General features: G+C 35.7%; 7 protein-coding genes across 14 annotated transcripts; 6 read left to right on the forward strand and 1 right to left on the reverse strand.

Moving 5' to 3' along the window:
* The first annotated feature begins 1178 nt into the window (after positions 1–1178).
* Positions 1179–4571, forward strand: LOC112452560 (zinc finger and SCAN domain-containing protein 12-like). Its single transcript, XM_025012841.1, has 2 exons — positions 1179–1381; positions 3110–4571. Exon 2 carries the CDS (start codon positions 3127–3129, stop codon positions 3520–3522), a length of 396 nt encoding a protein of 131 aa, XP_024868609.1. The 5' UTR covers positions 1179–1381; positions 3110–3126; the 3' UTR covers positions 3523–4571.
* Positions 4572–4615: 44 nt separating this feature from the next.
* On the forward strand, positions 4616–5753 carry LOC112452559 (zinc finger E-box-binding homeobox 2-like). Its single transcript, XM_025012840.1, has 2 exons — positions 4616–4823; positions 4893–5753. The coding sequence occupies exons 1-2, from the start codon at positions 4631–4633 to the stop codon at positions 5273–5275; spliced, it is 576 nt and encodes a 191-aa protein (XP_024868608.1). The 5' UTR covers positions 4616–4630; the 3' UTR covers positions 5276–5753.
* A 298-nt stretch (positions 5754–6051) lies between these two features.
* On the forward strand, positions 6052–8157 carry LOC112452555 (zinc finger protein 2-like). Its single transcript, XM_025012832.1, has one exon. The coding sequence runs from the start codon at positions 6606–6608 to the stop codon at positions 6927–6929; it is 324 nt and encodes a 107-aa protein (XP_024868600.1). The 5' UTR covers positions 6052–6605; the 3' UTR covers positions 6930–8157.
* Positions 8158–14072: 5915 nt separating this feature from the next.
* Positions 14073–15424, forward strand: LOC112452552 (cytochrome c oxidase assembly protein COX11, mitochondrial). The gene is made up of 3 exons (XM_025012830.1): positions 14073–14526; positions 14673–14996; positions 15197–15424. The coding sequence occupies exons 1-3, from the start codon at positions 14323–14325 to the stop codon at positions 15353–15355; spliced, it is 687 nt and encodes a 228-aa protein (XP_024868598.1). The 5' UTR covers positions 14073–14322; the 3' UTR covers positions 15356–15424.
* An 89-nt stretch (positions 15425–15513) lies between these two features.
* Positions 15514–19485, reverse strand: LOC112452550 (tektin-3-like). Of its 4 annotated transcripts, none has more exons than XM_025012825.1 (9): positions 19209–19485; positions 17615–17760; positions 17109–17351; positions 16803–17035; positions 16602–16711; positions 16368–16516; positions 16046–16268; positions 15831–15985; positions 15514–15754 (listed from the first exon to the last, which is right to left on the reverse strand). In XM_025012825.1, the coding sequence occupies exons 1-9, from the start codon at positions 19251–19253 to the stop codon at positions 15544–15546; spliced, it is 1515 nt and encodes a 504-aa protein (XP_024868593.1). In that variant the 5' UTR covers positions 19254–19485; the 3' UTR covers positions 15514–15543. The 4 variants fall into 4 exon arrangements, with proteins under 4 accessions (XP_024868593.1, XP_024868595.1, XP_024868594.1 ...); XM_025012827.1 differs by lacking the exon at positions 19209–19485 and adding an exon at positions 18694–18779; XM_025012826.1 differs by lacking the exon at positions 19209–19485 and adding an exon at positions 18618–18744.
* Positions 18238–20562, forward strand: LOC112452551 (cytosolic Fe-S cluster assembly factor NUBP1 homolog). The gene is made up of 7 exons (XM_025012829.1): positions 18238–18319; positions 18733–18974; positions 19517–19618; positions 19705–19795; positions 19897–20162; positions 20236–20422; positions 20507–20562. Exons 1-7 carry the CDS (start codon positions 18289–18291, stop codon positions 20560–20562), a joined length of 975 nt encoding a protein of 324 aa, XP_024868597.1. The 5' UTR covers positions 18238–18288.
* Positions 20563–20995: 433 nt separating this feature from the next.
* LOC112452544 (lysosomal alpha-glucosidase-like) lies at positions 20996–26255 on the forward strand. 5 transcript variants are annotated; one of them, XM_025012818.1, is made up of 18 exons: positions 20996–21371; positions 21660–22187; positions 22294–22608; positions 22677–22834; positions 22982–23156; positions 23236–23326; positions 23399–23567; positions 23628–23697; positions 23772–23876; positions 23950–24207; positions 24297–24499; positions 24578–24685; positions 24757–24934; positions 25024–25172; positions 25259–25343; positions 25423–25693; positions 25767–25966; positions 26054–26255. In XM_025012818.1, the coding sequence occupies exons 2-18, from the start codon at positions 21714–21716 to the stop codon at positions 26144–26146; spliced, it is 3102 nt and encodes a 1033-aa protein (XP_024868586.1). In that variant the 5' UTR covers positions 20996–21371; positions 21660–21713; the 3' UTR covers positions 26147–26255. The 5 variants fall into 5 exon arrangements, with proteins under 5 accessions (XP_024868586.1, XP_024868584.1, XP_024868588.1 ...); XM_025012816.1 differs by having other exon boundaries at positions 20996–21357; XM_025012820.1 differs by having other exon boundaries at positions 20996–21357; positions 22297–22608.
* The last annotated feature ends 996 nt before the right edge of the window (positions 26256–27251 follow it).

The following is a 27251-nucleotide window of genomic DNA, read 5'->3' on the forward strand; positions in this document are numbered from 1 at the left end:
CGCCGGCATCAAAGACTGGAGTGCGGCAAGCTGCCTAAGTGGCATTGCGAAATCTGCATGAAAATGTTCTACCGTCGATACGAATATACCAAGCATTTGAAATTAAAACATACGTAATCAATTCTCCCTCGTAGGAGATGTTTCTTCGTTTTTAAATAAAATACATGTTAGATTTCTTAAATTTTCCTACCATGTTTTTTTAATAATTATATTTCACGCCAAGTTGCACACTCAGCTTTTACTAGATAATTACATTAGATAATTGATGTCATGCAACATTAGTAAACGAGCACGTCAATACGAGTTGATTAATGTGAACTCGAAGTATTATTAATGTAATCAATTCTCCCACGACAAATACTTTTTATCGAATAGAAATAGAAATATTAGTTTTCCTTATTTTCTCTTGTCGCGATTATTCTAGAATTTATTATATTTTTGTGATTACCTTATAGTATTGACGAACATGTACAAGCATCTTGTAGACACTATCTCGAAATAAAGCAATCCACGGAAAATACATTCTGATAAAGAGACTATTTCATTATAATTGATTTATTTTGCTACTTCTCTCTCTTAATCTGTTTCATATTATTATATTATCAGATTGTGTTTATATAATGACAAAACATCATGCAATATCAGCAATTGAATTTAAAAATATAAGATATTAGCAAAACGTATATTTATTTATTATGTAATTTGTTTCTTCGCGAATCTATCAATAAAGAAATATTATTTTTAAAAATAATGATTGAACATCATACTGCGTTCCTATTATGTTCCTGCTTTTATTTCATAAATGTTATACATTGTGTGACATCGCATTTATTATTCATACGAGGCTCTGCAATTTTGGAGTTGTCGTACTTTTCCAATTCAACGATGACATCGTATTCGCGCGCGTGCGAATACGCTGTTATCGCTGAATTAGAATCCTCATTCTTTTCGAATGCATGCGCTTAATGCATAAGACTCTCCCCTTATAATTTCTTTCTCGTTTTCGCGAATTTTCAGATGGTCGAGACGTAAACTTAACGGACGTTTCTCTTTTCTTTTTTTTATAGATAACGATTGCCAGCTATCCGATTGGTTAATTGAACCGTTCATAAAGGAAGAGCCCGATGAGAGCTGCTTCGAATTCGTGGCTGTCGATTACAACCAACAGTCTTCGGAGCATGAGAAAAAGCCGTTGAAGATTCTTACTCCGCTTACCTGCGAGGAATGCGGCAAGAGCTTCTCGAGGATCGATAGTCTCAAAAGACACAAAAAGCTATACTGTAAAACGAGATTCATGCGCCGCCCATTTCCGGTACAAACTCCGGCAGAAAGTCCGGCACAAGATTGAAGAAATCATTGTCTCTGCGCAATTACATAAAGAGTGCGTCATGCTCATGCGCATTATTTAGTTAAGAAGACAAACAATGTTCATACCGTATGCTAATATAAACGATCTATCGTGGATTTCTTTAAGTTTTTTTCTTATTTTGCGTGAAAAGACTTTCTCAGGGGAGAGACTACCTTCAAATAACATCGGATATTACTTGGAACTAGTTTACGCTAATTAATACTTTGTGGGAGAAAACTCTGAAGGACGAAAGCATGAGCTTCATTGAAATATCTTTTGCACGTCTTAGAATTAGGGAAACTAGTATAGGAATTTGATTTATAGCAAAATGGAGTAAAGTAGTTTCATATAAAATATATTCTATTTTAGACCTGTCCAAGGGGAGGCTTCTTGCCAGAGCTAATAAATCGCTAATAAATCGTAGTTACATTGGCTGCGTTCAGCAGAGAAAGCTTTGCAACTGTTGTAAAATTCGTAATTTTGATTGGTGCATACTCTTAGTTTCGGCCAAAATTAAAAAAAAATACATCAATCAGATTCACAAATTTTACAACAGTTGCAAAGCAGTTTTCTCTGCTGAACGCTGCCATTGATCTAGTGCACGTTCTGTGTAGTATGCGCGAAAATTGGGCGTAATTTATTTAAATTATTTATCCGTTATATATATTGTATTGTCTCTCTCTCTCTTTCTCTCTCTTAACGAGAGGGGGAGTAGCTTTTGGACAGGCCTGTTCTATTTGCTAACTTTATTATTTTGATTTGGTCGATTAAAAAAGAATCTTCATATTCGCGCCTCTCTCTCTGTCTTAATTTATTTTTACTTATATGGATTCGATGTATTTACAACCCTTTTTTATATTTACGAGTTTGAAGTTGACTTAATCGTATCATGTTTATTGTTTCCGGGGGCGGAAAGGGATTCCAACAATTCACTTCGTATTTCTTTTAATTGCACAACCTTAAAAACTTTTCAACTTCTTCTTGTATAAAACGAAGCTTAAATCGACCGCTTTTACGTGAAGTCTAATTGGCTTATTCCCAATTCAATGAAGATGATAAAATAACAAAAAGGGAGAAGCAGGTTTCAATAATATTATTAAGTAGTAAATATAATTTGTATGTCCGAAATATATATATATATATTTTAAGAGAATTAGCATTAAGTTTTGTTCTCAAGTAAAATGAATGAAAAATAAGTAAAAAAATTTAGATACACTTTTTTTATTAAACTTATTTCTATACTTTTCTTTTCTTTATTCGTATCCGCGATGATTTTGCAAAACGTAATTGTACAAAATTTAACAAACATGTACATGTATTTTGTAATTCTCAATAAAAATAAATTAGTTCGTAACGTGTGTATATCCTTGTAAAACAATATAATATGTTCATGCATCATTACTTATCTAATTAATAAATACCTGCAAATTTTGAAAAAGTAAATTTCTTATTAAACTTTTAAACGCGAACCTTTTATTATCCTAACAAAATCTTCAAAAAAAACATCTTTGTGATTAATAATTGAAGTTTTCGAGAGCGTTTTCTCGCCCTTCTCCCTTCTCTTTTATCTCTCTTTCTCTTCCCGTTTTCTCTTTAGCTCCTTTATGATTCTACAACTTTCCACTTTATGATTATCAAACTCGAGATCAGAAGGTAATTTAAATTATGCATGCTGCTGGCTTCACGCTGCTCGCTTGCCAGTCGCCCTGCACGTCTTGCCACGTATTCTCGCTTTTTAACGGGCTAACGGTGTCTTTACAGACGAGAATGAGCAGTGTATGGTGAAGAGCACTGACGAGGAACCGGAAGTCTGCGAGGTGCCCTTTCATGGCCAGCTTAACTATCTGCTCTGTGACTCGCCGATCCTGAATAGCGTGGAGGCAAACGTGGTGCAGAAAAACGCCAAGTCCTGCCAGCAATTTCGTTGCGACGGCTGTGGCAGAGCGTACACGAGGGTTGACAGCCTGAAACGTCATCAACAGAAGTGCGACGAGTATCTGGCGTCGTTCCAGGATCGGCAGGAGGCACTGGAGAGGCTTCAGCAACAGGAATACTATTGTAACCAATGCGGCAAATCGTACAGAAGGCAAGATACTTTGCGCCGGCATCAGCGACAAGTGTGCGGTGACAAAGAGAGCAACAATTCTTCAAAAGTAGATAAGATGAGCTTATAAAGAACAAATCTGATCGCGATATCGGTCAGTTTTAGAGAATAGAAAGTTAGAGTGTCAGTTACGATGAGATAAAATGATATGACTCTGTGAACGGATTCTGAACTAATTCTTGCTAAAACTGTCGATAAAAGTGTCAGCTAATTTATTATAGTTTAAATGCGCTTTCAAAAGAGTTACACTAATGTAGCGTATTAAATGACTGATTTCCTCGTAATCGAATTGTAGCGGATTATTAATTGCGCGATATTGACTCGCTTCATTAAGAATGTGAAACAATTCGAGATGGAGAGAAAAAGAGAGCGAGCGAATGAGTGTGTATGTGTGTGTGTGAGAGAGAGAGAGAGAGAGAGAGAGAGAGAAAGAAAGAGCGAGCTCTATGTGTTTTATTGTATACAGTCGATGAGAGATTTAGCTTCATATTCTATATAAATTTTATTAGATATGTAATGACATTTACGAGATAAGCACAAGATCCAAAAAAATAATGCATGTAAATAAATCTCTGTATTGTTCTCATGCGCGATAAAAAAAAGTCTAAATATTTATATAGATTTCGTCCAGCTTTTCGGCAATCACTGCCAATGCAAATTAATAAGAATTATTAGAATTTTTTTTACCTCACATAAATTATATATATCTCATATTAAATATCACCAGCAAATTTTTCCTTTTAAGCAGCGATTATAAGTCTCTTGTCAGACAATATAAGATCAAAATAATGTAAGTTATACGGATATACTTTATTTTATGTATTGTATTCTACTTCTACGCATAATTAAGTTTTTTTTACAAAGACATTATAAATATAAGGATAAAAATCATGGATATGTACACATGAAAAGAACGATTGTCAAATTTAATTTCTTTGGAATAATCGCGACAATAATATCTGTGTAACAAATAAATGATTATTTAAATGTCGAAAACAGTGATGCCGCTTTTCCTGTGTGCTTCGATCTCAAGCGTGAAATAACGATTATAGAAATTCGATTACAAATTGAAACGCTATCGATTAAATTGAATAAATTGAAAGTACCATTGACACACAATTTCTGTCGTAAAAATATTATTCTTCATCCACGCATAGAGAATTAATGAGATAATTATTATGGGAATAACTCGTTCCATAATTTTGAATTCTACATTACAGAACAAATTACTAAAGCGTTTCGTCAGCGTAACAGAGATGCCCTTATCTACCTCGATTATCTACTTTGAGCTTCTTGATAACGTTGCATGCCGTTCACTCGCACTTGGCCTCGATATCAAATCAAATGGCTGCGACGCGACGCGATCTCTTGGTATCTACGACCCTGTTTTAAAGGATTCGGACGTCACCTAATCTCCGGCGCTCTGCTTTATTGCCGCAGGAGAGGACCTGCAGCTGGAGGAATACGACGCCCTGTGGATGCTGGAGCGGAAGGCGCGCAGCATCGGCCAGGACAGCCAGGAGTCCCTTCCGTTCCCGAGCAAGTCGTACTCGCCGTCGAAGATGCACGACACTTTAGGGCCCGGCGGCGATTATTCGGCTGTCCCGGTGTACGGCGGGGACTCCTACGCGCCGATGCTACAGACCCACTACGTTTGCACCAATTGCGGCAAGAAATACAAATGGCTGGACAGCCTGAAGAGGCACCAGAGAGTGGACTGCGGCAACAAGGAGAAGAAGTTCTCCTGTCACGCGTGCGATCGGAAGTTCAAGTATCGATACGAATTACGGAACCATATCACCGCGCATCACCGGGGCGGGTGATTTTTCTCTATATATGGACGTGTGATTTTTTCGAAGGAAAAAAGTTCGCGAATTAAAAGAACGTGACCTGATTTAAGCTCTGTGAGTCGTGACGTCTCGTAACGGACGGTCAAAATATTTGTGATCAAAGCTCGATTTATCAGCAATATGTCGTTAAAGATAGATTTTTCGAAAAATGACATTTGCTCTCGAGGACATTTTCCGTTTGTAAGTTAGATGATGATAAGGAAATATATTAGAAATTATTTATTTATTAACGATTCGTTACGAGAACGGACATTATGATCTCTCGTCTTACTGTGTTCCACAAAAAGTCAAATGTAATGAAATAATTAGGAATCATTACAAGTTATTTCTATATTGAACTTGCTTTAAACTTTTCCAATATTATTATATTTTATTCATTATTGAAATTTAAAATTTATTAAAAGTTATAAGATTTGGTTTAGTTTCTGAAAACTGCGAAACAATAAGTTATTATTTTGTGCTTTATCATTTAATGTACGTTAAAAATACTATTAGTATATATGTTAATTATTAATTATTATAGATTAAAATATGGTCTAATTAACAAGTAATAAAGTTATGAATATAAAAATTATACCAGATATAATTTTTGAAAGAAATATTCTTCTACTTCTCCCATAATACTTTTAGCGACAATAATCGGAATTTTATTATATATTTTCCAAGTTTTCTATTATCGTAATTTAACTCTCTCATTTATTGTTTGTTTTAATTAGTCACAGTAATTTCGTATCTGATATCATATCGATAAACTTTATTTACATTGATCTTGTTACAAACATTTTATAATCAGAACGAAACGGATTAATTAAATTTTAATTACATGTTCCGTTATATACTCGACCGACGTAATAAAATTTGTAATTTCCATTAACATTTTCATGTGTAGTGCGAATAATGCAGCAGGCGAAGGAAAATATTTTTAACGTGAAAAGAAAATGTAATTCCGTCTACATTAGATGTATCGAAATCGCGTTCCAAGAAAAAGAGAACAATTTTTCTCCCTCCTCTTGCGCAAAAGAGATCCTACAATCCCGTGAAAAATCCCAGACATCGAGGGCGCCTTGTTAGTCGCTTTTATGGTGAATGGCTACGTGTAACTCAACTCATGCTGTGTATGTCCGTGTCTTTGTCGTGATCCCGTGATAATTCCTTCTAAGCTAAATCGTGGTCGCCAATCCCTACGGCAAAAGGGCGCGACGATCTCTAGCGAAGCTGTACTGACTCTCTTGTGTGTTTTCTAGAGCGGAAGTACTCGCCAATCGAATGGTACTATCGGTACCAGACGCTGTATCTACAACTGATGGCGGAGAACCAATTGACGAAGGAGACGACCACGAGAACGGCAGTTAATCTGACGAGCGTCTGTCCCGGTAACGTCGCCGTCGAGAAGATGCAAAACGACCAACCGCTGACGGAAGTCAATAGCAACCAGGTAACCGCGGCGGGTAATCGCGACCACTATTGTCCGCGTTGCGGTAACGCCTACACGAGGCCGCACTCGCTGAACAGACACATGAGATTCGAGTGCGGCGTAGAGCCGCAATTCGAATGTCCCATCTGCCACAAGAAGTCGAAGCACAAGCATAATCTGCTATTACATATGAGAATTCATCAGAAGCCTTGAGACCGCTCGCTGCCATTGAATGTTACGCGGGGAGAACGCGCTGTTAAAGTTTTCGTGAACTTTCAAAACGGTACAAAAATCACGCGCGGTTTGAAATACGTTTGTCGAATTGAATCAAGACTCAGAACTCTCTGGGCGGTATTCATAGTCGGATCTTATTTCGAGACCGTCTTAAGTAATGATGAAAATTTAGATGCTAATATGGTCATTTTATTGGTTGAACGGAGTCTTAAGACTGCTTTTGACCGGACTTAAGACGATATTAAATATAAGATCTGACTATAAATACCGGCCTAAGATTCTGACAGACTGATTCTTTTTTTTTTTTGTTGAATAGTTTGTTCACTAAGCTATTTGTGGATACTATGTCTCAAAAGAATTATTAACTTTTTGGGCTTAATGTTACTTTTAATTCTGTTAGTTTCTTTGGACTTTGAGAAGAAAAAGCATCCTGTTCGTTTCTCTTACGCGTAAACATCACTTTGTGATTAATTATGGACAATAAACATTCAGAAAATGCAAATATATACAACTATAGAGTTAACAGATGACTCATATAACAGATACAATTGATTTGTATCAACACAAAGAAAATAGCACGATTAAGCTTTATTCATAGATCTTAATTGAGTTATTCTTCATTAATTGAGGAGAGAGTTATATAATATAAATACAATATTAAGTATTTTAAGTGCAAGTACACTTTAAGGATGTATTTGACTCGTATATAGCAAAGTTGTCTAACTTGTGATGTCACACAAACGAGCGACCAATTAATTAAACAGCTTTGATATATAATTACAAAGTCTCCCAAAGAGTATGTAAGATAGAATATACTTATGTATAAGAATACGTAAGATCAAGACCTGTGCCTGATCTATCTAAAGAAACGTTAACGTATTATTTTAGATATTCTCAGTCAAAACTGCCAAAAGTTGCGAGAAATAGTTACAAGGAATTCTTATTAAGGCGAAACCCCTGACTTTAGTCTCTGTTTTACAAAATAATAACAAAGTTACTACAAAGATTAGTAAACAAGATGCCTTTTTGTTGGCTGTTCTAATTAGGTTTGCAATTTTTTGAGCGCAATTATGATATCTAATCAAATCGTTATAATTAACGAACGATTCCATAAACGTAAGACTCAATATCAGTAAGTTTATTAGTATCGTTGAAGCCAGTAATTTTTATGTACGTGTGTTCAAACTTTACCATTAGTTTTTAAATCCTGCAGACATATATATATATTTTATATATATTATATATATATATATATATATATATATATATATATATATATATATATATATATGTATAAATTGTATAGTATATATGTGTATATAGTTAAATATTCTACAAATTATTTATATTAAATGAGATTCTTGTAAATCTTTAGTTATTAATTGATTAAGTATTAATTCATTAATTTTAATCAATTAATTGTATGTTAAATGAGTCAAATTAATTATATATTTTTTGTTTTTGTTAAATTTATTATTAGCGGTATCGCGGAGAAAATTTTACATTATCGTTTACAGACTGATCCACTGCCATAATGATTTTCTATCCAAGCAATTTTTATTGTCTCAACGGCAGACTATGAATAATGTTCAAACTTAGACTGCGTTTCTGCCATTAAACATAGCGTTAAGTCTATTATAGTTAGATACAGATGGTAATAAACTGGTAAATAACTTAATCCATTGTATATAAGACGTCCACGAGAAAAATGCATACGTATCTCGCGTGAAAATTAAATTAAATTAAATTAATTTAAATTAATTTTTCAGAAGAAACGCAATGCTTGTCTTCGAGACGTCTTATATATCTGCTCACATATATTTCTGGTCTGTTTGCCAAGAATGAAAACAATTACTTTAGAGTGTTAAAGTCCTCTGTCTATAATCAGAAATAAACTGTGATTGTCAAATGCGCAAAATGCTAGTGCAACTATAACGTATGTAATGTATACGAGTGAAAAATTATTATTATTAGTTTATAGTAAATGCGAGATATAATAACAAAAATTTATGCTGTGTATTTCCATTGCGTGTTGAGTGCGGCAGTAGACAGTGATAAGCATAGGCGCCTATATTTTTAGAATTAGTAAGGAAATAAATAGCAGTGCCAACGAAACGAATAGTCTGAATAATACATATGTATGTATATATATATATCATATAAATAATAATATACATTATATATACATATACATATAATTCGACAGAGATTCTATAAATTTACGTAGGGGAGAGTCTGTAACATGCAACGCGCCTTTGCACGTAACAAGCTCTGTTTGTCAGATATACCCGCATAAAGACTTAAAATTTATGTACAAATGCGGGTATATATAAACATGTTTACATGAATTATTATGTAACTGCAGTAAAAATAAACACGCATATTTTGTAATCCACAGAATTTTGTTAATATTTAGATATGGCCCTACACACTAACTTCCCATTGCATTTTATTATTATTCGATAACGATACGAATGTTCAAATGTCAATCTTCGAACTTTTTCACGAATTAGTTGCTAATGCGTGATTTTTTGCGAGACCTTTCTAGAGTAATTTACGATAGTTCGATCAATACTGTCAATCATGTCATTATTATATTTTTTTTAACATTTATTATTGTGCGTATTATACATAAAAATGAGACGTAGATAATTGTTAAATGCATGTAGCAGTAATATTTTAAATCGGAGATGGACAAAACTCACGGTTGATACTGAAAAAAATATTTAAAATATATATTACATAAAGAACCGTATATTTTCATATTTTAAAAATTAAGTTTCATTAAGTTTCTTTTTTACAAAATGTACAAGATAAAAATAAATAAAACAATAATAAAGCTATTGCAGGATATAGCAAATAAATTCCGATGATCGTTTGTCTATCCCCGATATACATCATATATAGGAAATTATATCTGTTGCAGAGATAAGTTTTTGTTGTGAAAATGCGATGCGTAGCACAATACAGTTCATCACACACAAAATTATCAAAAGATCACAATTCATGGAGAACCACCCGCTTCGCAAATGCATGTAGTTTAGAGATTAGAAGCTGCGAGAGACGCCGCGATGCAGGACTAAGCGTGCGTATACAAGAACGAGGAGTGAGATCTTACTCAAAAAGAGAAGTCTGTGTGATGAACGCCCTGACTTGCGGCATGACTTGCTATACGTATACTCGATGTTTTCGTTATTTAGCCGCCTAACGCTTCTAATTTTCATATACGTTCGCTCGCGAAAGCACGCGAGAGAGAAAGAGAGTGACTGCGTGTATGTCTTATTGTATCCTTTCCGACGAATGTTTCAGTTTGGAAGCGATTGAAGGACGCGGAGGACGGGCCGCCGTTTCTTTGCCCGAAATGCGGCCGCACTTACTCGCACAAGTGCAACCTGACGAGGCATTTGCGCCTCGAGTGCGGGGTCGGGCCAAGATTTCAGTGCGGGAATTGCAAGAAGCGATTCAAGCACCGTCACCACCTGCGGGACCATCAGAGGATCCACCTCTACGCCAATTGCGGCTACGAATCGCGCAACTGAGAACGTCACCCTTCCAACGAAAAATCGCTCGCGCCTCCAACCCCTTTTATCCGGTCACTTTATTTGTTTATTCGATCGTACGTGCGTTTATCGAATTATTTATTCGCCGGTCGGTCGACAGCGACGCAATCTGTGATCCTTTGAGTACCAAAAAGTACTGAAAGCTATTATTTACCGTACTTCCGCGCTGTAAGGTTGTCTAATGGAATGGTGCAATTTTAGAAATATATTGCTTATGACTCTTTAAACGTAATGTAATTTTGTTAGACATATATGTTCGTTATACATAAAAGGATTCAAGCTAAAGCATTTTGCGGTAGTAGCAGGATTGCGAAAGAACTTGGTACTTTGCGTTAACTTTGAATATTATTCTGCAAAGCGTAAGCGACATTGTTTAAGCTATCGACGACGGAGGAATCTAATCTTTCGAATTCAAAGTACCTAAACTCCATTGTGAGATTCACCAAAAACGTTGACCTAGAAATATGTAATTGCACGATTTGAGAAATAAATAGCAAACACCAATAGTGCAAAGAAAGAAAAACGCCATTAGGAATATTTCACAGCACGTATACTTAAGTATCGCTATTAGGATTAACTATTTAGTCTATAGTGCCAGAACCATGACCTTTTGAAAACGCTAAGGGTATTGCGGAACATTTAACACAGATGTAAATGAAGAATAGCTTTGGAAATTACTGTATTTTCGATGTTCGCGACGCGTATAATTATCGAACTCGTGCCAAAGGAAGTAGTAATTTATAGCGGGTTTTATATGATGCGGTGTGTCCAAGTGCTTGGATGCAAATGCTCGTCGTGTAACAGCCACAGTTGGATACAAAAAGTGTCCGACACAACAACGAGTTGCAATGGTGCATCCGTAAATTTAGATATTTACCATACCGAATGTATATAAAAACAGATGGCCGTAATTAAATCCGTCTCAACTTTTGGGAGGAAAACTCCATGTAATAATTAAATGTGGAGAGGTTGGCCCGTTACGACATTATTATAGAGAAACAAAATTCATGGAAACGAGATTGTAAAACGATCTGTTTTAAAGCTGCTTCTCTTCTTTATTCTACACTGAGAAAAAATTTTTCTGCATTTTAGTAAATATTAGTTTGCATACAAACTGACTCTATTTATTAAAATAAAGAAAATTTACCTTTTTATTAGTATATTTTTTCTCACAAGAATACACATATACTAATAAAGAGGAAAATTTTCTTCATTTTAGTAAATGGAGTCACAGTTGGTATGCAAACTATTTACTAAAATGCAGAAATTTTTTTCTCAGTGTACTGCCTTTGCATTTAATTCAGAAATTTTTAATTATACAATTTCTTATAATATTGCATCTTATTAATTTTTTATACAAAAAGCAGTTTGAACATTTATTTGTTTTAACTCCGTTAACGAAGAATAAAATGAATAAGTAAATCGTATCGTTGCGCTTTTCCATGAATTTTGTACTCTAACGGGCCAGAATGATCGATGCAGAAAGTACATCATTAGAAAACGATTGCAAATACCTCTTGATCGTGCCAAATATACGCTCTAGTCCTTACGTTTGAGATTTCGAGTATTATAGTTTTTCAATAAAATAAGTGAGATACGCGATATACTTATAATGTGTAACACATTTATAATAATCCTAAAGAACCTAGCTTTTAATTAGATATTCTCGAATAATTAAACAGTTATATGCTTTGTGTGATTGTATAATCGCCAACGTCTCTCGATGTACGGTTTACCAAAAATCAGGAAAAGAAAACAGTTAAGAAAACTTTGGTTGAAATCATAGAAACATTTTTAAGCGGGCATTTAAATGCTTTTTTTCATCGAGAACGGTGTTTGCGTTGTACGTAATACAATATATGAAAGTTCTGTAAAATAATATTAAGTCCACGAAAAGCATTTATCGTTAAGTTTTTATGGTACATCCCGTAAATTATATTTTACGGACTGAAACTATCTGTCGCGCGATTATTAATTTTTCCTATTTGCAGAATATATAATTTGTAATATAATAATCGTTACCCCTTAACTATATTCTTGATTTTTCACAACTTGCTCGATTTGTGCAGTTTCCTGCGTTCTAAATTGTCTCTTAATCTTTTATCTGCTTTACGTATTAAATGCGCGATTAAAAACAATCTATTTTTTATAAAGAAATATGGAATGAAATTTTGGTAAAATTCATTAAAGTTTACAACACGCACGTTACTCGATTTAGTAATATAAAATTTAATTGCTTTTAAATTTATTTTTCGAGAAATAGTTGTACTAGTTAAGGGTTACGATCCTGAACTCGATTTCCTGATAGAAAATCGATTGTTATCACAAATGTAATCTATATTGCATCACCAACATGGTTGTTGGAAAGAAATTACAAATCGAATTTCACAAAAAGCATATGTACGAAATAAATTTACTTTTTATGAACACTTAACTGCATAGTCTCATTGTCAGTTCACTACCTCGAGCCATCCCACACGACGGTTCCAGTCGGATCTCTTCGGGCTCATCCAGGTTTGGTATCTGCGCATTTTTAAATATTTATATGTAAATATAAATTTTATTCCATTTTTTCTAAATTTGTACGGTAGCATTACTATCGGGTTTTTCTATCTTTTTTACGTTATATAACAAACAATAGTTAAGCAACAGTAAACATAAAAATAAAAGAAAGCGGGTTATATATATATTTTTTTTTGCATATTCAGCTTTAAATATGGGATACAATAAATATATTTGACTCTACATCGCATCGAAAAAAGGAGAAGAAAGTACATATAATTCGACGATAGTTGCCTAATACGCATATTTTTATGCTTTACTCTCAATATGCAATCAAAGTCCTGGATATAATCGAATGACTCTTATATAATTGTAGCGATTTTGTGCTTCTAATCGATAATACAACTATAAATAGTGATAATGGCCGGTGTAGAAACAATAGCGATTATTGCTAATTTCCATCGTAGGCATACACGGGATATCGCTCAATTTGCCAGCATAATCCATTTATGAAAAAATCCATCGCGCGAGTAACACTACGATCGCACGAAGCTCGAAACTGTCGCACGCTCCGCAACTCGACGACACGAAAAAACCGTATCCAGTGACGAATTTTCCACTAAGCGTAACTCGAAAGCGTGCAAAGATACTTTCTTTCAGTTAATTACATGCGCGATCGTGTAAAGTACATTCATAAAGATGAAAAAAAGAGGAAAAGGCGTCGGACGTACGTAAATTGACGAAGGTGTGAAACGCGCCTACATAATTTCACAGAGCGCTGAATATTTCGAGACTATAGTGTTCCATAACGAGCTTAACGTACTGTAATCGTTGATTTCTCAAAGGAAGGCATTTCGGGACGCTGTGTGAGACAGAATCGAAGACAGCTTGGACGCCTTGGACATAAGCGTGTTACTCGTTGGATACACATTCGCGTACTACATAATGGCTACGTAGTTCAACGGTAGACGTTTTGCGCGCATGGGGGCGCCAGTTGACGGCCACTCAAAACGCGGGCAGCGGGCAGTGCGGGCACATGTTCACTTTCAGGTCGGGCAATATGGAGTCTCGCATGGCGCGCGGCGGTGCATGCTGTCATACCCAAGATTTTATCCAAGAGCCTGGAAGTGTCAATCGGACACGCATGTATCGCCGGGAAAACTGTTCTCGTTTCCCCATTCTTTGACGTCGTCATGGTCCCGGGGAGAGTTTAATTTCAAACGGCGCGATACATCAAAGTTCAGCCGCGTTTAGGTTAGTCGTCGGCTCCCTTGGATTTGACGGGACAGCGGTGGAGAAATTCGCGAGAGATGTACCTCAACGTTTGCCGACTGTCGACGCGGGCCTGCGCGAGGCAGATATACACCGGCGTGTCGCGAAATTTAATGAAAGACCATTCGGACGGCGCGTTAAAAAAGAAATTGCGCTCCACTGCCTTTTACTGGGCCGGAGTCGGAGTTCTGGTAGTTGGTTTAAGTTACTCCGCGGTGCCTTTGTACAGAATGTTCTGCCAGGTGCGATTCTTCTCTCAATTTTATGCCTTAACTTGAGTTCGGTCTCATCTGACATCGATAAATTCAATGTCGTTTATATATGACACAATGTCGGTATCAATACACGTGGATCTGTTCTTCATCGAGTTTTTCCTTTTGTTCTACAGTCATATAGTTACGGCGGAACAGTATCGACCGGTCATGACGCTAGTAAAGTGACCGCGATGTCACCTGTCAAAAGCAGAAAGATCAAGATTAAGTTCAATGCCGATGTGGCGTCGTCGATGCAGTGGAACTTCAAGCCGCAGCAGAGAGAGATTACGGTTATTCCTGGAGAGACGGCTTTGGCGTTTTACACGGCCACAAATCCGACGAATAACCAGATTGTAGGAATATCCACGTATAACGTTTTACCTTTCGAAGTAGGACAGTACTTCAATAAAATACAATGCTTCTGTTTCGAGGAACAGATGCTTAACCCGCACGAACAAGTAAGTTGATAATATATAAAATAATAATTCGAAAGTGAAAGTCGAGCTTTTTATGTATTCAACGACAGTTGTAGTTATATTTATCTTTGTACCAGTTTCTATTCTGAAATAGAAAGCAAAGATACAAATACTGAACATTTGTATAATCTATACAATTGAATTAGGCAGTGCAGTATAACTTATATTTCTTATGTATCAAGGTTGACATGCCGGTGTTCTTCTACATTGATCCGGAATTCGCGGAGGATCCGAAGATGGAGTTTGTTGACGAGATAGTTCTCTCTTATACATTTTTCGAGGCCAAACCGGGATTTAATCTGCCTGTACCGAGTTACGCCAGAGGCCACTTAACAAAGTAAAACGTAATTATCCCTAGTAGTTACAATTGTACAAATGAATAAATATTTAATATATATATATTTTTCAAACTCCCTTCGAATTGTGGAAATATCACGTAGCCTAAATTCCTTTAGGAGTGCATTCCAAATGACGGGACTGAACATTCCCATAAACGGCAGTGTATAGAGGATCAACAGAGAATATACTTTTAAAATCTAAACAATGCGTTAACAGGATACGCGCGTCTAAGACCGCAAACCTTTTCTTTGTCAATGTATATCGCGTCGATTTTAAGGGCGAGATCGTGTTCGAGCATGGTTCGGGTTCGCAGCAATTTTTGATGTTGATTCTCGAGTTCTTTCAGCGCCTTGTGCATTCGCTCGAGTTGATGATTTATTTCGTCGATCTCTTTCTGAAGGCTGAAATATAAATATAGTGTTTTCAAATAACGTCTCATCTATGGCGGCTGCTGGCGCATTATAAAGCTATATATACCTCGCATAAGCGTAATCGCGACATAATTCCATATCGGGACGATGCATCCTCGCCTCCATCCTCGTATGTGCGACTTTAGTCGCGTAACTCTTGTCCGCGATAGCTTTACGCATTAACTCCAAATTTTTCTCAACGCCGAATATTTCCTGTTGCACCTGTAATATTTCACAACTCGCGTTTTACTCCGAAAAGGCTGCGCGCATAACGTTTTATACCTTTTGCAAATGCTGTTGGAGCTTGTTCTTAGCCTCAAGTAACTCAGACGATCTATGGGTTAAAGCGTTATTGGTGTTACTCCAAGTGTTCCACATTTCCTGAGCGACTTTGTTGACAAGACTTTCGGCAGTGGTGCGTAATTGACAGGACTTGTTCCGTTCCGTTTGAGATCTTTGCACTATCCTATTCACCGCATCCGCCCAAGTTTCTTGTTCTGAAACGCTAAGAACAAGATAACGGTTAAATATAATTATTATTAAAGATAAATATATAAATATAATAATTATATTAAAAATTATACAAATACTGTGATTAAATTACCATGGATCGTATTTCTCAATTCCAGAATAATATTGTAATCCTTGAGTGTGATTGTTCAGTTGGTGACAAACAGCGTCTATGCCCAGGGCGCTCTCCTTATTCTTTAAATCCAACTCTAGTTGATTCTGCGAAGCCCTGCAATTTCGTAACTATAAACAGAATAATATTAATTGTTTAATTACGTCGAGTAGCTATAGGAATTTCACTATCATATCAAATTAAGGTACATCTTACCTGATCCTTACATTTGTCCAAGCAGGCTTCTAATTTCTTCTGGTTTGTCCGCAAGTTTTGTACTTCTCGCAGTAAACACTTTTCCGACTCGTCATGTACCAATTCTGTACCTAAAGAAAAATATAAGATTATTTATTGTAACTTTACACTATCGGAAATATGAAATACACGTTAGAAATAGCTTTGCGATATCCTACAAACCTTTTCTAGCCTCCCTGTGATACAGGCACTCCTCTGCAATACGCAAAGGTCCTTCGATATCACGTGCTGCTTTTTCTAGGACACTACGGCAATCGTGGAGTCTCTCGATTTCATGAAGCATTCTCTCCAGTTCCGCTGCCACCTCGTTACGCCAAAAAGTAATGTCGTTTATCCTTTCGCCGAGTCTTCGGCTGGTATCGTACTGACCATGCTGTATCTTCTCCTCGGCATCTCTGAAAAATATTTTGACCGTAATATCCATATACGTGACATAATTTAAAAATTGTTCCCAGGAAGCTGTTGCACCTGATAACTCTCAGAGCATCGTTTCGCATCCTCTCGGAATAATGCCTCTGCGAATCTGCCTCGTTGTAGTATTTCACTTGTTTCTGGAACCATTCGTGCGGCGTGTATCTCGTGTAAAGGGCGGCTTGCGATGCGTGAACGGGATTGCGTTGATATCCCGTGATCAGATTTGGAAATTTCAACGGCCGTGTACTCATCTTGTTACTCGCGTCCAGCGCGTAACTCGATATCGACTTTGTAGCTCTGCAAAAGAATAATAGATTAATTATATGCTTATCCATTATATGCTTGTCCAAATCTCTGCTAGGTATTTACTCAAGGGGAGGATAAGAATCTACCGAGAACCGGCGGAGATACGAATGTACAGAATAACAACAGTTTGTTAAATCAATATCATTTTATATAAAGGGCTCAAAGAACGACATCTCTACAGCTGTTGCCACAGCAGTGATGATAAAGCAAGTGAATTATAGTTAATCCTAAGAGAAAATATTGAACCTACTTACAACGGGATAACTTCTGTATTCTCGAATCCGACATTCGGTCTCCATGGCAGTAAATGGTGTGTACGAGTATAGTCACTTATACGAATCGGAAATATCGGTTCCATGTAAGATATTGAACCTCCGGCTATACTCCATGGTTGCAATTGCTAAAAAGTAAAATATGTAGATGTAAAAAATAAAAGTAATTTTTGGTTTATCTGCCAAGAGTTTAAATTATAAATCTCACATCATAAATTTATTTAGTGTCACAGCATGTTCCTACTATAAAATTATTTTTATAACAAAAGTAATATTATTTGATTGAATCTTGAAAATATGTAAGATACATTTTTTTTTAACTACACGTAATTATTTTTTCCAAATAAATTTGCAGATTATAAAATATAATTATTATAACGTAATGAAAGAGGCATTTATTATGCAATGCATCAGACATTATTTGTGAGATGAGGAGGATCATTAAAAAGAGTCATATTTTTCAAATATAGGTAATATTTATAAAAGAAATTGAACTGTCTCTCTAATTGTGGTGGTAAAAAATTTTTCTTTGAAAGAAAAAATATAATAGTATGATATAACATCAAAAATGTAATAGTACAAAATTCCGAAAAAAAAAACAATTTTTTATATTTTTATCAATACATGTATATCAGAAAAGAGTTAAATGATTCAACATGGCAGATGTACCTAGCGAAGCTCCCGAACGTGAGTATATACGAAATCTGATTTTGATCGACGTTGCAAGTAAATCGAATTAATTCAAGATATGTAAACTCGATATTCATTAAGATCCCTTAATCATTAATATATTATTTACATTAGATCACGTTTATAATGTGACGGATGTCAAATTGAAGGTTAGGTTAACTCAACACTTGTCTATTTTAATTTTGACACTTTTCTTCATATTATTTAGGAAGTGTATAATCTTTACGTTTTACATTTAAAAAATATCAACTGGACAGTGTCTGACTAAAATAATATAATAAGCTGTCATTTTTACCATATTGCTGTTATCATGTGTGAATCATCATTTCTCTTTTTCTGCCAAATCATATCTATTACATATAATTATTTACCAAGTGCTACAAATGCTAAGAGGCTTTTAAAATGTTTAGACTGTCCTGGGACCCAGAGTGAGAACGCTGGCAAAGCATCAGCTTGTGCGGGATGTCCGAATCAGTCACTGTGCTCGTCCGGAGCCACCAAGCAGCCAGATCCTGGCATCGCACTTGTGAAAGAAAGGCTATCTTCGGTGCGGAATAAGCTGCTAGTGCTTTCAGGAAAGGGTGGAGTAGGCAAGAGTACTGTGACGTCGTTGCTATCCAGGTGTCTTGCGGCAAATAATCCTGACAGAAATGTAAGCATGTAACTAATCGTAAATGAAAAGGAAATAATGTGTGCGTGATACAAATTTTGTTTGAAAATACTCAATTTTCTTACCTATTTGCATCTAATTTTTCTTATACGTTACACACTATGCGTTATGCCATGCTAACAAAAATATAAATGCTGTATATTTTACTGTCACATAAATATTCTCACATGTGTGTGATAAAGTTAATGTAAAAGCAAGTTTAATGTAATGACTCACTCTTCTGCCCATTCCAAGTACATCCATATGATTTTCAATGTACATGGTGAATGCTCAGCCACTAGTTTGCAGGAAATAACCTTAGAAGGAGAATATCTATAGTCAACTAATGGCCTATGTATGTCGTATCAACCGGTGCCAGTCCTTTATTGATTACCAGACTTTTAGTGTTCTCATTCTCTTTCAGTATTTCAGATCAATATAAATAAAGATATACAAGTGCAAAGTATAACTTAATTAAACTCTTTGTGATATATATATTAAAATTTGACAATTTACATTTTATTTCAAATCTTGTGTCTTATTAGGTGGGAGTATTGGACATCGACATTTGCGGACCGTCGCAGCCAAGAGTACTGGGAGTACTAGGGGAACAAGTTCACCAAAGTGGATCAGGATGGTCTCCTGTAGTAAGTAAATTATATGAGTAGAATTACTATGCCGAGATAAAACAATAAGTTATTACATAACATTGCATATTATTATTTTGTTCTAGTATATCGAGGATAACTTGTCACTGATGTCGATTGGATTTTTGCTCAGCAGTCCAAGTGACGCAGTTATATGGAGAGGGCCAAAGAAGAATGGTATGCTTTTAAGATCTCATCTTTTATATAGCTCTTATTATATTGGTCGATTTTTCTATTATTATGTACATACGAATTTACACGTATCTATATATATTCAGGTATGATCAGGCAGTTCCTGTCGGAAGTTGACTGGGGTAGGTTGGATTATCTCATTTTGGATACACCGCCTGGCACATCAGACGAACACTTGTCAGCTACATCATATCTCAAAGGAGCCGGTATTACGGGTGTCATAATTGTCACGACACCGCCGCAAGTTGCCCTTTTAGATGTCAGGAAGGAGATAGACTTCTGCCGAAAAGTGAACATTCCAATTTTGGGTGTGGTTGAGAACATGAGTATCTTCGTATGTCCTAAATGCAAGGTGAGAACGGTGATTGAGTGAGATGAAAGAGAAGGATGGACGGATATAATTAATAAAACGTATTTGCACACAGAATACCGCAGAAATATTCCCAGCTTCGTCAGGCGGTGCACGGGCGATGTCAAACGAATTAAATGTAGAATTCTTAGGCTCGATACCTCTAGATCCATTGCTAGCCAGATGTTGCGACGAGGGTAAAAATTTTCTGACGGAAATGCCAGATTCGCCAACCGTTAATGCTTTAAACGAAATTTGCAAGAGTAAGATTTTAACATATTTCGAGAATAAGAAAATATCTGAATGTCTTTTCATGATTTATAAAATAAAAAAAAATTTGTTTTCAGGTATTGTTCGAAAGTGTGAAGAAGAGAAAGAGAACTGTCTCAATAATTCTCAATAATAATACAAAATACATCTTTTGTACAAAAATTTATACATAAATGCGCCTGTATTGCTGATTAAATCTATAATAAAAAGATACACTCTGTTCCAATATAATTTTGCACTTTAAATCTTCGCGCTACTTTGATTAACTTTTACAAGTTCAAGGATGCAGTAATGAAAAATTTCTTATCTGTCTGCTTTGCTAAACAATAGTTTTAAAAAATAGGGGTACTTTTATCATAACGATAATACAAGAATTTGATAAATGCATTGAGTAATTGACAAACACTGATAATAGCCATATCAAACTGATTCTGAGTCAGCGCTGAGATAACTTCTTCTGACGAGTGTTTGCCTGATAATTCAAGCTTAACAAGCGAAAATGTTGATAATATAATAGGGAGAGTCAGGGAGACAACAAAGAACACATTTGCCAGCAATTCGCACAATGTTTTCCATTTTGCTATTTTAATCATATAGAGTATATTCATTGGGATACTCGGTAAAGATTTGAGCGGAGATGACGCATATGAAAAGCACACGATGCAAAGATCAACGCACACGATGTAAAGATCAGCTGCCACATATGTGCATTATGCGCAGCAGCCAGCAGCAAAGTGAGCAAAGTGCGGCGAGCGGTCCGGAGCGCAAGATTCTTTGCTCGAGCCGCTCGAGAATAATTAGTATTTTAATCTAAGTTCTCTTTGACGCACACACACACATAGTGGCACGTGCAGTGTGGAACATATTTGTTTTCAGAAGCCTAGTGTGTATTTGTGCAGCGAATACATGTAATCTCGGTAATTTGAAGGTTATGATCTATATGTAAATATTTATAATATATATTAAATTCATTAAATTGCGTTCTCATCCATGGAATGGAACATATTTTGCAGCATACTCTTCGTGTAGAATAAAAATGCTTGCGGGACGATAACGTTGCCGGCAAAATGAAAAAATTTAAAAGTTCTGTCCAAGAATAGCCCATGTCTATTTACATTTAGACTTTGTTAAAGAAACATTTATTTCATAAACATTCATTCGACTGACAGTAATGACTTTGTACAAGTACGCTCATGCATAAAATGCTTTTAATATCCTTATCGCTTTCAGGCAGAACCCGCTGGAAACTGTTTGTGGAAGCAGTTTTGACCAACGACTTGAGACATGACTGATGTAAAGGCACCTGGGCAGGATGTTCCTGAAAAATCAGGATACCACAGTGTAATCAAAGATCACTCAAACAATATTGCAGGAGGATTTGAAACCATCGTGACTAAAACATCGAAAAATGAATCTCATAAGCCGTCGACGAAAAAACATGAAAAGGAAGAGTCGAATCTTGATAAGCGTAGCAATATAAAACGTTTAATAATAACGTTACTCTTCAGCCTCATCACGACTCTTCCATTATTATACCTCATTATAAACCCATTACGTACTACTACGAGTAGTTACAATGCGGAACTGGAATTTATGATTAATATAAATAACGACAGTATCGAGGAGACAAGGTATCAGCATGTATTAGTGGATACACCCGATATGTACATTGAACAAGAAACGTATGATCGAAAAATAGTGCCTTTGAAGAAAGAAAGTAATCTACCTGAAGAAAACACATCTTTTGACAATGCTCAAGTAAGCGAAATCTAAATTTCTCTGTTACAATTTAAGAAAAACAACTAATGTCTTATTTATATTTGCGTTTATTGTGTCACTATATTATTTATTTATATGTTTAAAGCAGTGCACTAATGTTCCTGAAATATTGCGCTTCGATTGCCACCCAGAGGATGGAGCGTCGCAACTCTCTTGTACAGACAGAGGATGCTGTTGGAATCCTCTTGCGAGGAACAAAAGTGAAAAGCACGTGCCATTGTATATTCCTTATTGTTACTACCCCGAGGGATGGAATCTGTATAAATTTATTAACCACAGTCAGGATGGTAGCAACTTCTTAGCCTTTCTCAGCCGAGAGAAGGAATCTGTGTACAAGAATAATGTGCCTCTTGTGAAGGTAGAAGCCACAAGCGTAGACAGTTCAACTCTGCGTGTGAAGGTATAATGAATATTTATAGAATCTCGTAATTTTTTTTATCGCATTGTAATAATACAATAATTTTCCAGATATATGATCCCTTGAAACCGCGATACGAACCACCATGGCCAATTAGATCGGATCCGGAGCCATTTTTATACCGAGTTGCCGACGCAAAATATGAATTTAATAGCGATGGCGTAAAACCTGGTTTTAAAGTCAATAGAATCAGTGATGGCACAACATTGTAAGTATAAATTATTTTGTATGTTGTATTCAGAATATTATCTGTAAGATTTTAAAGGATTTGTAAAGATAAAGTTTCATAATTTTGATACGTTAAAGTTATGAGAGTTATCATTGAAATTATTTTTATAATATATTTTACTTGCAGATTTAATTCAATTGGGACTGGAGGTTTCATATTTGCTGACCAGTTTTTACAAATAAGTTCATTGCTACCAACAAGCAACATTTATGGCATTGGCGAGCATAGATCGAGCTTAAAATTAAATACTAATTGGCAATCATTTACTTTATTCAATAAAGATCAACCGCCAACGGAGAACGTATGTTGCTTAACTTTATCGTAGAACAAATGGATTGTTTCTGCATATTGCAAATAATATCTTCTCTATTTACTTAAAGGCAAATTTGTATGGATCTCATCCGTTTTACATTGTTATGGAGGAATCTGGAATGGCCCATGGAGTTTTATTTCTAAACAGTAACGCTATGGGTACGTTTCTTTTTTATTCTAAAACGAATATGCAATATATAATTTTATTCAAAATAACTTCATATATTTTAGATGTGATATTGCAGCCTACACCGGCTATAACATTTAGAACGATCGGCGGTATTTTCGATATTTATTTTTTCCTGGGACCGACTCCAGCTGATGTAGTGAAACAATATTCCATTCTCGTAGGCAAACCGTTTTTGCCACCCTATTGGTCGCTCGGTTTTCATTTATGCAGGTATTATATTGATACAAAATAATATTCGACGTCATGGATATTAATACTTTGTACATTAAGGTTTGGATATGGATCGTTGGAAAATACTAAAGCAGTGTGGAACAGAACGAGAGCGGCTGGAATCCCATTTGTAATGTCTGCTGTATTATAAAATGTTTCAAAATGTAAGATATACATTATCATGAATTATGTTGTATTTTATAGGATACTCAATGGAACGATCTGGATTATATGGACAAAAATAATGATTTTACATATAATAAAGAGAAATTCAGAGATTTGCCTAAGTTTGTGGAAGAGATTCACTCGGTATAGTATATCAATATAAAAGATCATGCGATGGGCAAGAGTTGGCTTATGTCAATAATTTTTGTTATTACAGGTAGGAATGCATTATATCCCCTTAATAGACGCCGGCATATCTGCTTCCGAAGATAATGGTTCTTATCTGCCTTATGATGAGGGAATAAAAGAAGACATATTTGTGAAAGACGGTATCTCACACAAGCCTTTCGTCGGCAAAGTCTGGAATTTCGTTTCCACAGTATGGCCCGATTTCACGAACCCTAAAACCATGATCTACTATGCAAATATGATGGGCGATATGCACAACAGTTTCGCGTATGACGGTGCATGGATCGTAAGTCTCGACTGATTTAAAAAATTATTTTGATACTTTTGAATTACTCGATTTCTAAATTACTTAAATTGTTTCAATCCCGCATTAAGGATATGAACGAACCGTCCAATTTCTACAATGGTTATAAAAACGGCTGTGCGCATAATAATCTAGATTATCCCGAATATGTCCCCCATGTCATTGGCGATTTGCTCGCTACAAAAACTCTTTGCATGAATGCGAAACATTATTTGGGCACACACTATGATCTTCACAACACTTACGGGACGAGTCAAGCGATTGCCACGAATTAGTAAGTAGAAAAAGCAATTTGTAATCTTTTAACTCTTTCAAAAAGCTCAAGAATTTATTCTACCAAATTTGTATGCAGTGCCCTTAGGAAGATTAGATTAAAAAGACCGTTCATAATATCTCGTTCGACATGGGTAGGACATGGTCATTACGCGGGTCATTGGACGGGTGACGTTTATTCATCATGGTAATTAGAGCTTATCTTAATGTACATCATTATATTATCTTCACTTATTAATTAAAGGACCATTTTATCAGGCATGATCTGAAGATGAGCATTCCAGCCATTTTGTCACTCAATTTTTATCAAATTCCAATGGTGGGCGCAGATATTTGCGGTTTCGACGGGAACACAACCGCTGCGTTGTGTAATCGCTGGATGCAACTTGGTGCTTTTTATCCATTTTCTCGAAATCATAATTCAGATGATACAATTGTGAGTGCCGATATACTCTTGATCGATTAATAGTAAAAATTATTGAAATATTTCCAATATAACGTAAAATGAATTATATACGTACACAGGAGCAGGATCCAGTTGCAATGGGCGACTTAGTGGTACAATCGTCAAAAAATTCTCTCAGAATACGTTATCGACTTCTACCGTATTTGTACACCTTATTCTTTAGAGCACATAAATTCGGGGAAACAGTGGCGCGTCCATTGTTCTTTGAGTACGTATCCAACACCTTGTGTATACCCGTCTTATCTATTGTCTACTACGAATAACACGCGTATCAATGTTATTAATATTATATAGGTTTACCGATGACCGACAGACTTACGACATTGATACGCAATTTCTTTGGGGAAGTGCGCTTATGATCAATCCAGTTCTCGAAGAAGTACGCCATCAGTTCATTTTATTTACATAATTTGAGATGCTTTTAAATTTAATTAATTCATGTAACTTATATTTCACAGGATAAAACTGAGATAGCTGTTTACGTACCGCGTGGTCTTTGGTACGATTATTATACTCTTAAATCCTTCTTCTCGATCGGGAAACATTATACCCTACCTGCACCGATTGACACCATACCGTTATTGGTTCGTGGAGGCTCGATACTTCCAGCGCAGAAACCGGGTGTAACGACAACGGAGAGCAGAAAGAATGATTTTGAATTAATAGTAGCGTTGGATGAAGCTGGAAATGCCAACGGAGAGCTGTATTGGGACGATGGCGATAACTTAGGTAAAATATAATTTGTGTTAAACAATTATATTGAACTATATCTTGACTACTAATTATATTTTTTAATCTACAGATACTATAAAAAATAAAGAATATTTATGGCAGTCTTTCACTGCAAACCAATCCCATTTAATGAATATAAAAATGGATAAAAGCTACCTTAACGAAGAGGTAATTCTTGGAAAAGTACAGATTTTGGGATTACAACAGCAGGTCTCCAGAGTGTTCCTAAATCAAAATGAAATTGGATTTAAATATGACGTTTTCACATCGGTAAATATTTCACTTGATAGCGATAAATATCTGTAAGTTAAAACAAAGCAATACAACTAAACTTAAAATATTTATAAATTATTTCAGAGCCTAGATATTACTGGTTTACAAGTGGACATGAAACTACCGTTCGTATTTTATTGGATACTTGGAGGACCGAATGACAATACTATTAATTAAACGTGATTTCTATCGCGGTATGTAAATCTCACTTCTAATAATTAATGTGATATAGGCTATACGTATGTTTTTTTTTTATAAATATCCTACTTTAAGTTGATATATTTTTATTATTCAATTATATGAATAAGAAAATGTGAAATATTTCAATTAAATAATCAGTGAAAGAAATGAAGTATATGTATGTATATGGAATGAATTATTATTATTAGCGTCAGTTGCGCTAATTAATATCTACTCATGAGAAATATTAATAATAGAAAAGTGATGTTCACAAGGAAAGGAAACGAGCGAATAAAGAAACATGTTTATTCAAATTGTTTTCTCCCACACATCGCACAATATATTAATGTACAAATATGACTATGTTTAGTTTATGGCACTAAAGGAAAACAATAGTATCCTGATCTCGTCGATGCTGAAAAGATAAAGAAACGTGATTCGAATATTAATTTCGTGATTTCGCGCGAAAAAGAAAATAAGACTAAAATTCGCGAAAGACACAGGATAGTCAATCTCGCCAGCGTTACTTATTTGGTTTGGCACCGTAACTCAAAATTGTCGAAGAGTTAGTGGACTTCGTCGAGGAAATATAGGAAGCTACGCTTCCTGCAGGCCATTCGAAACGGCTCTCCTCGTCTCCTCCGACCTCGATCTATATTCAAAGTGCACTCCGACCCGCATTTGCATCCGCGTGAACCGTAAGCGTAGATTCGATCTTCCGAATAAATTTGAAAACGCTAAGTCACTGCGTGCGCCATACATTCAGGCTCATGTTAATACATTAAGGTGCGTCACACGCATGAATACGCGTTGCTCTCTTTCCTTTCCTACTCGCTTTACGGACGCGCGACGCAAAATACATATCGATGCCTGCTAATAATAAAATTGAAATCATAAAACGTAACAGTACATACGCGATATATTTGGCAATGAAAGTACGATAACGAAGTCTTTGGATTCGACAACACTCTGATCATTCTTGTGTGTCGAAGAGAAAGCTTGGAAAACGAATCTCTTTTCGAACAGCTTCGAATATTGCAAACGATTACAAAATTCGCACAAAATAGCACCTCCGACTGCAGCATTTTTGACTAATTTTAGC

This window comes from Temnothorax curvispinosus, unplaced genomic scaffold, assembly GCF_003070985.1.
Source record: "Temnothorax curvispinosus isolate PA1 unplaced genomic scaffold, ASM307098v1 QBEX01003445.1, whole genome shotgun sequence".
NCBI lineage: Eukaryota > Metazoa > Arthropoda > Insecta > Hymenoptera > Formicidae > Temnothorax > Temnothorax curvispinosus.

Bases quoted from the DNA above. Each gene is read 5' to 3' on its own strand.
- LOC112452559 (XM_025012840.1), top strand. From the start codon at position 4,631: ATGGGAATAACTCGTTCCATAATTTTGAATTCTACATTACAGAACAAA. The intron at 4,824-4,892 runs GTATCTACGACC...TTATTGCCGCAG, and splicing joins CGACGCGACGCGATCTCTTG to GAGAGGACCTGCAGCTGGAG.
- LOC112452555 (XM_025012832.1), top strand. From the start codon at position 6,606: ATGGCGGAGAACCAATTGACGAAGGAGACGACCACGAGAACGGCAGTT.
- LOC112452551 (XM_025012829.1), top strand. From the start codon at position 18,289: ATGGCAGATGTACCTAGCGAAGCTCCCGAAC. The intron at 18,320-18,732 runs GTGAGTATATAC...TAAAATGTTTAG, and splicing joins ACCTAGCGAAGCTCCCGAAC to ACTGTCCTGGGACCCAGAGT. The intron at 20,423-20,506 runs GTAAGATTTTAA...ATTTGTTTTCAG, and splicing joins TTTAAACGAAATTTGCAAGA to GTATTGTTCGAAAGTGTGAA.
- LOC112452550 (XM_025012825.1), bottom strand. From the start codon at position 19,253: ATGTACATTGAAAATCATATGGATGTACTTGGAATGGGCAGAAGA. The intron at 16,712-16,802 runs GTTTGTAGGATA...ATTTTTCTTTAG, and splicing joins TCACAGGGAGGCTAGAAAAG to GTACAGAATTGGTACATGAC. The intron at 15,986-16,045 runs GTATAAAACGTT...GAAATATTACAG, and splicing joins TCCAACAGCATTTGCAAAAG to GTGCAACAGGAAATATTCGG.
- LOC112452552 (XM_025012830.1), top strand. From the start codon at position 14,323: ATGTACCTCAACGTTTGCCGACTGTCGACGCGGGCCTGCGCGAGGCAG. The intron at 14,527-14,672 runs GTGCGATTCTTC...TTTGTTCTACAG, and splicing joins TGTACAGAATGTTCTGCCAG to TCATATAGTTACGGCGGAAC. The intron at 14,997-15,196 runs GTAAGTTGATAA...TTATGTATCAAG, and splicing joins TGCTTAACCCGCACGAACAA to GTTGACATGCCGGTGTTCTT.
- LOC112452544 (XM_025012818.1), top strand. From the start codon at position 21,714: ATGACTGATGTAAAGGCACCTGGGCAGGATGTTCCTGAAAAATCAGGA. The intron at 24,500-24,577 runs GTAAGTAGAAAA...ATTTGTATGCAG, and splicing joins CAAGCGATTGCCACGAATTA to TGCCCTTAGGAAGATTAGAT. The intron at 25,967-26,053 runs GTAAATATTTCA...AAATTATTTCAG, and splicing joins AATATGACGTTTTCACATCG to AGCCTAGATATTACTGGTTT.
- LOC112452560 (XM_025012841.1), top strand. From the start codon at position 3,127: ATGGTGAAGAGCACTGACGAGGAACCGGAAGTCTGCGAGGTGCCCTTT.